Below are 14,517 nucleotides of genomic sequence, written 5' to 3'. Positions count from 1 at the left end.
GTGGGGGGAGGAGTGAGAAATCCTACAGCTTCAGAGTGGCACGCCTCAGCCTGCATCCCTGCACCGGTGCTGGGGAGAATCTCTCCCCAATTGGCAAGCGGTTATGATTTTTGTTTGGTTTTTTTTTTTATAATTTTTTGAAATCTCCTCTCACTGCTATGGTTACTGACCTGCCTCTGCCTCCAATCCTGCTCCTGCTCTACCTCTCTGAGCCGCTGCTGCTCCTTGGCGTGCTGCTCGGACTGTGCCCCCCCAACGGGTTCCGCAAGCTCCAGGGGCTTCCGCAGCAGCGTCTCGCCTGCCCGCTGCGCCTTGCTGATCCGCACCGCCGCACGGTTGTCACGCGCTTTTTGCTGCCATTTTGGAAACGCCACAGCCACAAAAACATTAATTTTCACGAGACGCCACCTCGTTTCGCTTCGGCAAACAAATCTGAGACTGGGTGAGGGGGGGTGGCACTCTGTTGGGTCCCCATACCAAAGCAACACTCGGTTTTATTCAGGCAAATGCAGCTACGATTGTGACCTCCAGTAACCACAGTGGTGTCTTCACAGTCCTGATGTGCACCAGGAAGGCATAATGGAATGCGCAACTAGAATGCACAATGATACAAAATAAGGTAGCACAATCCAGGGTCCAGTCAGTCATATTACAGAATGTTGAAGATAACCACGCAATTGAACATTGTACAATATGGGACATAACAAGTAACAAAAAATTATACTTGCAAAGAAATGTTTTACTTCTAGAACGTATAACCTGATACACAACAATGATGCACAACTTGACACACAATACTAATAAATAAAACAATGCACAATACGAAACCTATAGAAATGTACAATGTAAATGTAGAATCTACTGTCAGAATCAGGATATGTATTTATACTGGAGGAATCCGATGAGCTATAAAGATATTTTTCACAGATGTCCAGTTGGGGCGGGTAAGAATGTAACAACAAACAAAACAAAAAAATGATAGGAGTGCCAAGTACAAGAAAGGTAAACAAATTACCCAAATACATAAATGCACGACATACAATTGGAATTACGATTAATACGCACAATTTGTAAGACAATTACATTATTCCAATGCACAACAAAAATGTACAATATAATGTTCAATTAAAATGCAAAATATGGAATATAGCTAGAAAAAAACCCTTGTCATGTTCACCCACTATAAATGAGATAAACCTAATTTAAATACACAAACCTCGGTGTACGAATTATGGCCTCGTAGGCCGACTTCATTATTCACAATTTAAGTGTGAAAATATAATAACATCTCTCACGAATGCAGTTATCTTTGGCACAGAATTAATGAATAGAAAAGGGCTCTTCGCTGCTTAAATTAAGGACCCCTTCTTAATAGTTTTGGTGTACGGGAGTATGGGAAGCATCATCGAATTCATTGCTTAGAAAGATTGAGCGAGCATTTTTACATAGGATAAAATTATGGATTACCAGAACATGAATGATTGCATATATAAATATACACACTTGTAAAATTAAATGCATTTCCCTTCTGGGGGTGACAATTTCCAAATGATGACCATCAACTTTAAGAACAAGTATATTCATAATAGGGTTTTCCCCCTTTTTTCTGGCAACAAAACTGAAACCTTTTTACAAGGTATCATGTGTGCATTAACCACAATACTTGTAGTCAAAGTGCAAACAAAAAAACACCGATAATATATGCATTGTCCTTGAAACTGATTGGTCCAAACCATCTTATTCACCCTTGGACGGATGATGGGCTGAGCTGGACTAATCCCCGACAGTGTTCAAACTCACGGACTTGCGGATGAGCCACTCGCTCTAACCACAGTACAACGGGCTCATATCCACAAAAGAATTATACCAAATTAATACATTATTATTTATTGTCAATGTTTACCGATGCTCATATATTTTAAACTGAACTTCTTATTGTAACACATTCCTGCGGAGGGAGCTGGTAGGAACGTTGGGTTGCTCGGTCAATGGCCAGGGTCAACGGCAGCGTGGTGTATTCCGCAAATATGCCCGACTGAGGGCGGGCACAAGCTGGCGTGAGTAGGTTAAACGTTTAGTTTTATAAGAGCACCCAGCCCCACCCCACCCAGCCCCACCCCTCCCACCCAGTCCCTCCCCACTCCTCCCACCCAGCCCCTCCCCACCCCTCCCACCCTCCCCACCCAGCCCCTCCCTCCCTCCCCACCCAGTTTTATAAGGGCACCACGCGGTGATCAGCCCCACCCCACCCAACCCAGCCCCACCCCACCCAGCCCCACCCAGCCCCTCCCCTTACCACCCAGAACCACCCTCCCCACCCAGCCCCACCCCACCCAGCCCCTCCCTCCCCACCCAGCCCCACCCTGCACGACGGACATAATAATCCCCTGTGGGCTGGTGTAACCAGGAGGTTCCTACCAGTAAAATATTCATTCATAGCATCACTTGCACTACCATACACTACTAATATTACGGTACTGCCAAGAAGCATGCATGCTGCCGGATGGCATTATTCTACCCCAGCTGGATCTGTGTGACCGTCTACCCACCAACAAATCCTGCTAATTTACACATTGCAGACAGAGCCATGAGCTCCCTGCACAGCAAACACGGGTACAGCTGAACAAGCAGGCAGAACTGAGAAGATTTAATAGTCAATGTACGTGCACAGGTCTAATGTCAGTCCACTTCTGGATACACTTTCCGCACCATATAGGTTTGCGGGGCTTATTTGATCATACTTCACCACTCTTGTTAGTGCAGGTTGGTGAAGGCCAAGAGCATAGACGTAGATGGATAGTATAATATAACACAGTATAATCCCCTATATCAAACCGCCAATTCTATATTTGTAATGGTACTACATGTACATCAGAAGACTACACATCTCTCGATAGCACCACTGTTGACTTCCCATACAGTCGTACCGATATTGTAGATGGTCAGTTAGAGATAACTAAAACCTATTATAATTCCTTTCTGGCTGCTAAAATGTAGCCAGTAAAAAGTGGTTGTCATACAATATACAGGGTGTTTCAAAAATATGGACCAAATTTACCAAAGCAGTCTATTTCACGATGGCAACATGTTACAATTACACAAAAAGTTACAAACGGTTTAATGAGTTATCACATTTTACTAACCATTTTATAAATGCTCTATGTGCCCTCCACCTGCTGTACAGAAAACATCGAGACGATAGTTGAATTAGTCCCAAACACCTCTCTTCTCACGTTTTCCTCTGAGGTGCGTGGTCACCCTGTGCTCTTCCCTTACATAAACAGCCTGTTTCCTCAAATTGTCGGTACAAACGACGAATGCTCTTTGACATTGGCGGATCAATGCCAAAACGCATTTGAAACGCACGCTGCACCGCAATTATGGGTTCAGTCTTGCTGAACTGCAGAACGCAAAACGCCCCTTGTGTTGCGGGGTCACCATCTTGTGAATGACTGAGACTAGGGGCTGTTTGTGTGCTGGGAGAGGCATCTAGCGGTAATCATTTGAAACTCTATGCCCCGCCCTTTCAAATGGTAAGAGTTTCATTCATGGGCGGTTCGTGGTTGCAGAGATATAGCGATTTCAAATAGGGTCCATCTTTTTTAAACACCCTGTATAATCTTATTACCCCCACCACAGCAATGTGAAATTTCCAATCCAGGGTCTACCAATAGAAACTGAAACTGCGAAATTAATGTTCTCGAAAATGGAAACACTTTAATTTCACCGATTAAAAAATGTAATGTAATACAACAAAGAGTCGGACATTTCTAAGTATACTAGATTTGTGTTTCTATTTAATTTATACCTGATGATGATTGCTTGTGTTGCAATCGAAACGTCGTATGCGAGCATTTTATTTTATTTATTATTTTATCTTGATACGCGACTTTACCGAAAGAACCAAAGAATAATTCCTGCAGTCACGAAAGCTCCAAATTAAGTTTGAACCACTTCTACGGGGAAGTTTTAAGTTTTTTTTTCTCTCTCTCTGGGTTTTTTCGTTGCTTGTGTATCGGTCTTCGTGTCCGTGTTTTTTCAAATTTCACTTAACTTCTAATTTAGCAGTCTTTGGAAGAACGTAATCAACCAGGCTATGCGTTAATTGTGTGTTGACCGACCCTCTGTGTTGCATTGCATTACATTTCGAAATTTTGCTAGGTTATTTAATTTAGTGTGTCTCTCTCCCTGCCTCCTAATTTTTTCAAGCTTTCGCACCGTACCACTCATCGTGCTACTCATTGACATGCTAATTTCTCTACCCCCTCCTTCTCTCTCCGCCCCTGCCCCCCCCTCTCTCCGTCTTCAGGTGAAGACGGCTGCTTGCGTTGTAGCCGAAACGTCGTGAGAATTATTTTATTTTATTATGTTTTATTTTTATTATTTTATTACTTCCCTTTGACGTGACTTTACCGAAAGAACCAAGAAAATGACACTTGTGATTATTTTTAGTTATATTTAAACAAGGAACGTCTCCCCCCCTGTATAGATTGACATGTACCAATTAATGGTCTTTCATGTGGATATGTACACTGTAATATTAACTTGTGTATTCACTTCATGCAATTTCCAGCCATTCATTTACATTTCAATGCAGAACCACTACTCAAGCTGCACCCTATCTTGAGATATTCACGAAATTAGGCGATGCCATACATAAACCTTACTGTATTGCACATTACTCACACAATGAAGTGTGGTGTATTGTGCACGCCAGTTCTTTGTGCTTACCAGAAATGGAGCTTTTTCACTTGCACTGGCTTTACGCCACAGCTTAGCAATCTGTTTGGCTCTTGTGGGCCAGTCTGCACATGCAAGAACACAAGTATACAAAGAAAAAAGGGACACTGCTTTCATATAAACTATTCCTTTATATAAAACAGCACAAATATCACGGGTTCCACCCCCCCCCCCCCCAATTACTCGAGTCCCCAAACAAAACCCGCACATGTGCATGTGCAGACAACTCTCCAAAATAAGCAATGACTCACCAGGACCCTACTTTATTTACTGCCACATACTGGACATCCCCCAAGTCTCCCAGGTAGGCTTTTAGCACACACAACAATCGCGGTAGAATGATTCTACCCCAGCAATTCGAGTCACAATTTAGGATCAGGCCTATTTAAGAACTAAATATTTTGTTTAAATATTGTAGTGAATGTTAGTGCCTCTAGCAGCTAGAGGGATGACTTGAACAAATTTTATTTTTAAAAAGACAATTTTAAAAGCATCAATTCTTACACAAGGTATTTACTGCATATATCTTGAGCTTAAAAATCCATATTATCTGACAAATCAATGGAATGTCCCACCCTACACAAGTGTAAATTCATGTGATTCACCAACTCGTGTCTTCAGAGCTCTTGATTGCAGATGTTCTAACACCATAGGCCAAGGCATCCAAATTTGCACAAAAGATTCTCTTGGGCCATGGCTGAATTTACTTATCGAGACATGGGGAATAGTTTTCAAACCATGAGGATGAAAATAACTCGGAAAATGGGAGCAGCTCGTCCTGGGCTCAGCGGTGTTAAACATTGTGTGCCGAAATAAAGAAGGAGCATCGCCTGCTCACGCGTACCCGGGTACTCGGTTTTCAGGTTGGGGAAGTTGATGTTGGCATACAGCACAGGCGAAGTGGTCGCCATCTCGCCCAGCAGCTCGTCCTTCTCCCACTTGAGGATGTTGCGCTGGTTGTAAGAGAGGCCGTCCCCCTCACCCTCTCCGGCCACAGCTGGGGGCGCTCCTGCCGCACTCCATGGGCTGGCAGGGTTGGAAGAGGGGCTGAACGAAGACACCTTTTCCCTGCAACCACTGGGCGCACACATCCACAGTATACAATAAAAATTGTGATTAAAAAAACAGCATGGAAATGGAGAAGTCATCAGACTAATGTAGCATTATTGCTTATTTATCGACAAAGAACTTGAATTAATATAAAAAGTTGAAAGATTCTCCCAGATGATACAAGCACTTTGGTGATGCCTGTATACATTGGCATTCTTGAAAGCCTGCAGCCACAATATTGCTATATTCCTATGGCATAGGATGACCATTTTTGGCTTCAGACATTTGCACTAATTTTCAATCATTGCCCCGAAGTTTAATTGCAATTATTGCAAGTCAAGCAGACTAACTAGTGCCACCTGCCCAGATGAATATAACGATGGTCTCATTTATCCAGGAAAAAAGTTGTGTGTCAAAAAACTCTTTTTAATAAGGGTGCCTTTTCTTAAGTTATTATTAGGATAATTTTCCTGACAAACACTGCATTTTTGAGATGCTGTTGACACATTTCATTTTTATATTTATCAGGAAAGCCACTCAAAACATGAAGAGCAACATAATGCAACCAGCATTAGAGATTATGTGCACATGTGTACAAGCTGGCAAAGGGCAGATGAGTGTGGGCAGATGGGTGTAGGCATAGTGCTCCGAATGATCCAATTACTTTGGATGTGTAGAGAGCGCAATTTCCATCCATATGAAATGGTATGCCAATCAGACACATTTGTGACTTATCAATATGGAATTCAAATTAACCTTTTAAGAATACATATTTAGGACAATCTCCCTAATTATATAGAACAAGCAAATATTATAATATATTCTCAATATTCTGAAATACATTGACGCAAGTATAAAAATAAGCTCTTAAGATCAAAATGGTTTAGGGATAACTGGTTCGCCAATGCCAGATCTAGATTATTCAAATCACATCTTTGCATGGCCAAAGACAATCTAATTTACTTTCAAATCACCAGACGATGACAGTGGCTCCTTCAAAAGCTTACTGAAACAACCAGTGACACACGTGGCACTCACTGACATGAAAGATGACATTGCAGTTTGCTGAATATGAACACACATGTTGAAGTACAATAATCACATTGTGGGCTCTTTTTATATGTTGTTAAAAAATGTATAACTCTATAATTTTTGGACAGCATGCTTATACTTATAATTGCATTTATATTATCACGACTTTACAGCACTCTCAAACCAGTTAAATGCTCACTGGGAAATCAACTCTTCATATTCACCTATGTCCATATAAAATATATTACATAACGGCTACAGTATGCCAAGCTCTCTTTTCCTGTAATGCATCAGTCTTCCAAAAAGAGCTGACAGCCAATGTCAAATCATATTTATACATTTTGGCTTTTTTTATCACTTATTTTAGTACTTTATATATAGGCAATGAAGTGACATGCTCTCAGGGAAGTTTGCTCCCCTTGAAACTAGATTAATGAAAACGGACTATCATTTGACAGCCAAGATTACAACAACAAACAACAATTTTGAGATGACAAACAACACAAATGAACCCAACTGATGAAAAAGCTTGGTTAGAGGCACTCACAAACACCAATTATAGAAAAAGCCTGTGTGGGTGACGTCTCACCTAAACTCTGGGAAAGAAGCCTGTGGCATCATGGGCGAGGGCTCCGAGCGACCAGGTGCGGGAAACTGTGAAAGTGCTGTCAGGTTCCTTGCTGCACCCAGAATGCCTGGGGAACCACGTAGCACAGAGAAACCAAACGTATCACGGAAAGCAGGGTTAATAGCCTTGCATTACTCTAAATTGACCGATTGAGAAAACATACATTTTTAGGACAGTGCACATAGCACCATGACACTGTAATATTACAGCATGGCTATGGACAATAAGCAGTTCTCAAAGTTCTTATCTGGGGAACAAAATATAACATACAAGATTTTGAGGCGGCATCTGTGAAGCCATTTCCGAGTTTGTCGATTGTAAGAATGCTTTTTTGACCTTGTGCGTGAAACAGAGTAAGCCAGTCATTTTTTTGTAGAAACGTTTTTTTTTTACTAATTATGTACTTTCAAAACATTCTTTTAAAAAGGTAACATTGTATGGCTGCAATGTTATTTCCTGTTTTTGCTCTTCCATTCAATTATTCCACACTTTCCTAAATTGTACATTAGATGAGTGCACGCGTGCACACGTGCACACACACGAAAGCGGTCAAACACGCGTGGGCATTGGGAGTACCGTGAGTGTTCTGGACTGGGGGCTGGGGTTGACTTCCCCCTGCTGGGCTGATTGCAGAAAAAAGGTCAGCCACATCCTTCGCTTCAATCTTTGCCAGCTCTGCAAAGGGAGAAGCCAGCCATCCATTTGTCATTATTACTTTGTTAATTATCTGGCCGAAGAGCACTCTGGGATAACAAAGATGATTGGGAGTTCAAATTCTTGTAGAATGTATGCTAAACATATTGTCATCCCTCTGGGTTCTGTAGTATATATAATATCTAGAATTGAAGTTTTCGTGACTGCAAGGATCCTTACTCTTTGTTTTTTTCGGTAAAGTCACGTAGGTAAAAAAATAATTTAAATAAAAAAATGTTTAATTAAATCACGACGTTTAGGAAGCAACACAAGCAACCGTCATCAGGTGTTGTGACTGCTCCAGCAAAATTACAGACGCCTCAGTAATTTTAATTTAATTTGTTTTAATACATTTTTTACCTACGTGACTTTAACGAAAAAACCAAAGAATATATATATGATACTTTGTAGGAAATCCACAACCATTGTCCTGGAGAAAAAAACTAGTTCACAAAATTCGAACTTTCCACCATTGGCTCAGGGCTACCATTTGGAATGTGCAGCACCCAATGCCTGTTTGAGCATAAAAACACCGCGACTTTATGAACTACACTGGATGAGCACTACTGAACTCGACGTACTTTTATCATAGACATTTGCTTTAACAACAGCTTTCGGAAACACTGCCTTCAGAATTATTAAAAATGTCCGGCATGTGTGAAAGAAAACACTAATGCTCTTCTGACACTGTACAGAAAATAAGGTTCAACCATTACTGACCATCGGTGACGATGCGGTCGAGGTCGGAGGTGCCCAGCAGGCTGTCGAGTGGTTCAGGTCGCAGCTGTTGGCCACGCTGCGTTGCAGCAGCAGCAGCAGCAGCAGGGCCCTGGGCAGAGCTGCTCTGCTCATCTGGTATGGAGCCCAAGTCCAGCCCGGCTGCGAGAACAACACAATACAAGCCATTAGTTAAACGCCACGTTCACAACGCGAGGGTGGCAGGCGGGGGCGCAGCAAGGCGGCAGGAGAAAATTTATCTTAAAGAAGGAGACATCAATTGTGCCAAGGTTCAACGCACATGCAAGAGATGCTTAGAAAAAGATCAACCTACGATAGCAGCAGAAGCAGAACAGACAAAAGCACAGCAAATACAAATTCACGGATCAGTGCGCTGATATGTTTTATAGTGTGCTCGGACGAAAATCAACTTAACAAAACAATCGCTTGAATTATTTGAGCGTATGAAGATGTTACCTCCAGAGTTTAATAAATTAAATGGTTTGAGTAACGCTACATTGTGCATTACTGTGAACCATTTAAGACAGAAAAAAGAGACGAACCAACCACTTCCACAAAATAATACCATGCTTAAAAAAAACGAAATATAAAGAGTTGGAGAGTGCTGCTGGCTACAACTAATCCAGTGTCTCCACAGCACAGTAAATGCATACAGGAACCTTGCCCAGCTGACTTTGTACCAATACTGCTATAAGCCACGTTCCCCATCGATCCCATGTAACTGATTGCAACAAAGTTTAAAAACTAACACGATGTATGGTTTGAACAAGGCAAATAATGTCAGAGTCAACCATGATGTCAAAACCGTACGAGGGGTCAGGTTGCAGAGCCCCCTCGCACTGTTTCTCCCAGTCAGTGGCCATGCAGTATGAAGATGGGCTGGTTTGAAAGTAGTGGAGGGGATGGATGGAGCTTCAACTCTGGGCAAATCGATGCAGGTCCAGCACTCACTAAACTATGCCTTGGAAACGAGGCGTAGGAACGGTACAGAGCGGGGGCAACGAGAGTCGGCGCTCTCCACTAGGACACACACAGCGCCAGCTGCGCAACCCAGGGCGCTCTGCTCTCTTACCGAACAGAGAAGGCGAGTTCACGAGGTGAAAAGAGTCTAAATCGGAACCTAGAGAACCCAAACCAAAAATGAGTGATTATAATTATGAGAATGGAGCAAAATTCAGCAAAAGGCAGAAAGTAAACATGTATAATAAAAAAAAGCATGCACAACAATGAGAGAGGGTGATCAAGCATCATAAAAGGAACCCCTTACTCGTAATGACAACATAACAAGTGGTTCAATAATTAAATAGAACTATTAACAAACACATTCCTCCTGCGGAGGGAGCTGGTAGGAACGTTGGGTTGCTCGGTCAATGGCCAGGGTAAACGGCAGCGTGGTGTATTCCGCAAATATGCCCGACTGAGGGGGCACAAGCCGGCGTGAGTAGGTTAAACGTTGAGTTTTATAAGGGCACCACGGGGTGACCAGCCCCTCCCCACCCAGCCCCACCCAGCCCCACCCAGCCCCACCCAGCCCCACCCAGCCCCACCCAGCCCCACCCAGCCCCACCCAGCCCCACCCAGCCCCACCCAGCCCCACCCTCCCCACCCAGCCCCACCCTCCCCACCCAGCCCCACCCTCCCCACCCAGCCCCACCCTCCCCACCCAGCCCCACCCAGCCCCTCCCTCCCCACCCAGCCCCTCCCTCCCCACCCAGCCCCTCCCTCCCCACCCAGCCCCTCCCCACACAGCCCCTCCCCACCCTCCCCTCCCCACCCTCCCCTCCCCACCCAGCCCCTCCCCACCCTCCCCTCCCCACCCAGCCCCTCCCCACCCTCCCCTCCCCACCCAGCCCCTCCCCATCCTCCCCACCCGGCCCCTCCCCTCTCCGCCCAGCCCCACTCCTCTCATTTTTGGATGCACGACGGATGGACACTATAATCCCGTGGGCTGGTGGAACCTAGTGGTTCCTACCAGTAAAAATACTTACAAATAATAATACAATGGTATGAATTGACGCTAGGGTACTTCAGTTAATGAAGGTTTACATGTATGTTCCTGCTCCACTGCTATCCGTGAAATCAACAACTAGGTTCCACTGACCATATGAGCAGCTTTTAACCACTAAACATTTTGGCCCCAAGGAACTTTTTTCATTTATTAGCCAATGGGTGGCACAGCCACCCCAGTGCTGGTCTCCTGGACAGCCAAAAACGTCCTGGAACTCGCCATGCAGGACAGTAATTCAGTAACTGTCTCATAACAGCAGCCACATGAAAGGACATCGAGGCAGAGCTCTTGCCACCATGCAGCAGGCTAATGCGAAATGCACAATCTATTTTCAGACCTCATCGAAACACTGGAGATTACTCTTAACAAAGTAGATGCATTATAAACCGCATCCGCGACTAATGCTAACCAAACGGGACGGCTGAAGTCCATGCTACCAAATATAATAAGTATCCATAGCATTCACATATCAAGAAAAAAATGGGATAACAATACAAGTGTTATTCGAATATACTAAGGGATCTGGAAGACTATACTTTTAACCAAAATGTGTCTACCACCTCTATACATGTGCGGTTTTGGGCGCAGTTGGCTACATATGCCAAGTCAGAGCCATCTTTGGCAGAAGCAATACAAATTGGTCCCTTTGGCAGGAAGGATATAGAAATCTTAAATTGAAATCAGCTGCTTGCTAAATGGCCTGAGCAAAAATGGTCCATGCAAAAATGTTGTTCTTAGCAAGTAAAGCATCCAGTGCTGAAACATGTATTTTGAAATTTACTTTGCTCAGTCTGTGTTAGCCGCTGCGGTCGTGACGAGTTTCGTTTTTCATTCCTGTTGCTGCTGTGCCCATGGACCGTTCCCGATCTGCTGTAATGTGCACTAATACCTACTTCATTGAAGGCGATATTGGCATGTAAAATAAAGATCGATCGATTGATGTATAAAATATACTCTTTGGTTCTTTCAGTAAAGTCACGTATAAAGAGAAAATAACAAATTAAATAATAGCATACGACGTTTCGATTGCAACACAAGCAATCATCATCAGGAATAAATGAAAGAGAAAACAAACCTAGTATACTTAGAAATATAATGCAATACAACACAAAGAGTCGGCTAACATAACAGTCAACACCCTACCTGAGAATGGAAGAACGTAATCAATCATACAGTAAATTTAGCTGTGACGGTCCCACTTGATGACGGAGACTTGTGTTGCCTCCGAAACGTCGTGATTTATAATTTTATTTTTTATTATTATTTTACCTACGTGACTTTACCGAAAAAACCTAAGAGTATGAATCCTTGCAGTCACGAAAGCTTCAAATCTAGAAATAACAAACATTTGACTCATGTCTGGTTCTTACAGTGGCATGACAATCCAAGCAAACCTTTAGAAAAGTTGGTATTGGCCTCTACTTCAGGACAAGGGAAGATGCATGCCTCTCCTATGGACGACTATCTTTACAAGAAAGACATATGCTGTGTTGGCACCCACACAGTATGATAGGCCAAAGGCATTTAATTACGACTACTGTGATTTGTACATACGAGCTCTCGGCTGATGCACCATAATGCTGAATACTTATCTAAGGGTGACAGGTTGGGGGTGCAAAAGCTAAGTCCTGGAGAAATGGTTGGTCTAATGCAAATAACGCTAGAGGCCATTCAAGATATATTTTTATATGTTCTTTCAATGACAGGCATGGGTGTCTTTTGGTTCAAAACTGCATAAACATCTGGTACCAATGAACATATTCTTCTTTGCATTTCTAACACAAGGCCTATGATGGTAACCTGAAAGAGGGCTATCTTCAACTGGAGCAACCTATCTCTGAGAAACATGTGTCTGGCACTTCTGTATGAGCAATGAGATTTACCAGTGCATCAGTCTCACAAATTAAATTTTGGACCTACTTTCAACAATGCTTCCTGTACGATGGTCAGAAACGAGTTCTAGTTTTGCTAGCCTGCGATGGGAAACATTGCTTGAGAATATTAACCTGGTTGCAAAGTCCAGGACATGAACCATTCTAGGTGTGGGTCCATCTCATTGAGACATCTAAGACAAGAAAATCCTGGCCGGTGTTGCACTGGGCTCTCCAATGTATGGCCATCAAAAAAACTTATTCTGGTCTGCTTTCACCATCGTGAACACCTGCAGAACTAATTAAACACGAAAGGACACCCAATCAAGCTGGTAATAGCACTTCGCACTCAAAGGTACAATCATCAACTCTGTCCTTTTCTAATTACATGTCAGATCTATATACATAAAAGCCCAGAAAAATCAGCTTTTCCATGACAATAAAATTAGGCTATATTTTTACCACAAAAAATGTGCGTGAAAAAAGCATTTCAGGAAGTCAATGGGGGATACTTGTGTATAGATAAAATCCCAGATTAAAACAAGGATCTGTAATATGGGATAGTTTTTCATGGTGTGTTTTCATAAATATCTTGAAATTCACAGCTTTCTGACTCTCCCTCTCAGAGATACTTGCTGCAAATGCCACCTCCGTTTGCAACCCACAAATACAACACAAAGGATTGCTATTGGGAACGGCAAGGCCACCTATCAGTCTTCGGGATTAGGGAAGGTGATAGAATCACTACTAAGAAATGCAATTTTCCGATGACCAGAAAACTTTGAAATGTCAAACCTTCGAGGACGCTTCAAATAAATGTCCTCCAAGAAGCCAAGCCAATTGCTTTTTTGTACATTTTATCGCTGTGACAGTGCCTAGCAGTAGCGCGTTTGCGGCTTAGAGGTTTGTGGTTAAAACCAGCGGCCACCCTGGTTATTACAATCGGTGTATTTACCATAAATATCTGTGCCGTCTGCTTCACAGTGGACGTCATTTGCTAGAAAGAGTAGATAATTGTGTGCCGCCTGTCAGGGGTCAAATTTGAAAAATGACCTGCAAATTACTCAATTGGAATACAGAGCAATCATCACCTCCTACTGCAAAAACCTGGCAAAAAGTGTCATGAATCATATGGCAATTATCTTGGGTAAAAAGAAGTGTAAAACACACACTGGTACTTCGAGATAAAAATCTGACAGAGAATGAACACAATGAATGTACTGGAGCTCGGTGGTTGATGCTATTCATCTTCACAAGACCACAGCGTAAGTATCATATCTGGGGATTTCTTCGTGTCTAGATTTTCCCAGGCACTTGCACTAGAGTGGGTGCACCAAAGGTCAGCTAGCTCGTGAAAGGATATAACTAGGGGCCAAAAGGTTTTGGACTGAAAGATACCCATCTGAACAATGCCTGAATTGCTGCAAGAACAGACTGCAGGGAAGCTGGAAGACATGATGATTGATGCTATTATGGCCTCTTTATTCGCTTTATTTTTTATATGTTACCAATAACAGGTGAATTTAGTTTGTCACCTGTGGTTTCTGATGACTTTCTGAGACCCCCTGATAGGATGCCCAGGATCTCATCACTGGACAGGACCTCGGAGAGGGCTGCCAGGGGGTCCTCAGCTGCTCTGGGCACTGGAGAGCACACAACCAAGCACTCGGCAAGAGCAAGGGACAACAGGACTCTGCCAGCACACGTGAAATTCCACACACAGCTCTCCGTTTCTCAAACGCTCCTCAACAATGCAC

The 14,517-nt window shown here is 43.1% G+C and overlaps 1 protein-coding gene across 10 annotated transcripts in view; it reads right to left on the bottom strand.

Moving 5' to 3' along the window:
• Window positions 1-14,517, bottom strand: part of KMT2C (lysine methyltransferase 2C) — a 174,231-nt gene that overhangs the window by 32,646 nt on the left and 127,068 nt on the right. For 6 of the 10 annotated variants that reach the window (XM_078855009.1, XM_078855017.1, XM_078855029.1 and 3 more), the window contains 7 exons: window positions 14,296-14,403; window positions 8,864-9,022; window positions 8,027-8,125; window positions 7,412-7,517; window positions 5,585-5,817; window positions 4,732-4,805; window positions 171-353 (listed from right to left, as the gene is read on the bottom strand). In XM_078855009.1, the coding sequence (XP_078711135.1) occupies window positions 171-353; window positions 4,732-4,805; window positions 5,585-5,817; window positions 7,412-7,517; window positions 8,027-8,125; window positions 8,864-9,022; window positions 14,296-14,403 (962 nt within the window). The remainder of the gene's footprint in view (window positions 1-170; window positions 354-4,731; window positions 4,806-5,584; window positions 5,818-7,411; window positions 7,518-8,026; window positions 8,126-8,863; window positions 9,023-14,295; window positions 14,404-14,517) is intronic. The other 4 variants (XM_078855026.1, XM_078855033.1, XM_078855027.1 and 1 more) reach the window with 3 other exon arrangements.

The sequence above is a fragment of the Lampetra fluviatilis genome, chromosome 1 (genome assembly GCF_964198595.1).
Source record: "Lampetra fluviatilis chromosome 1, kcLamFluv1.1, whole genome shotgun sequence".
Classification (NCBI taxonomy): domain Eukaryota; kingdom Metazoa; phylum Chordata; class Hyperoartia; order Petromyzontiformes; family Petromyzontidae; genus Lampetra; species Lampetra fluviatilis.
This window is presented reverse-complemented; position numbering and strand designations above follow the sequence as displayed.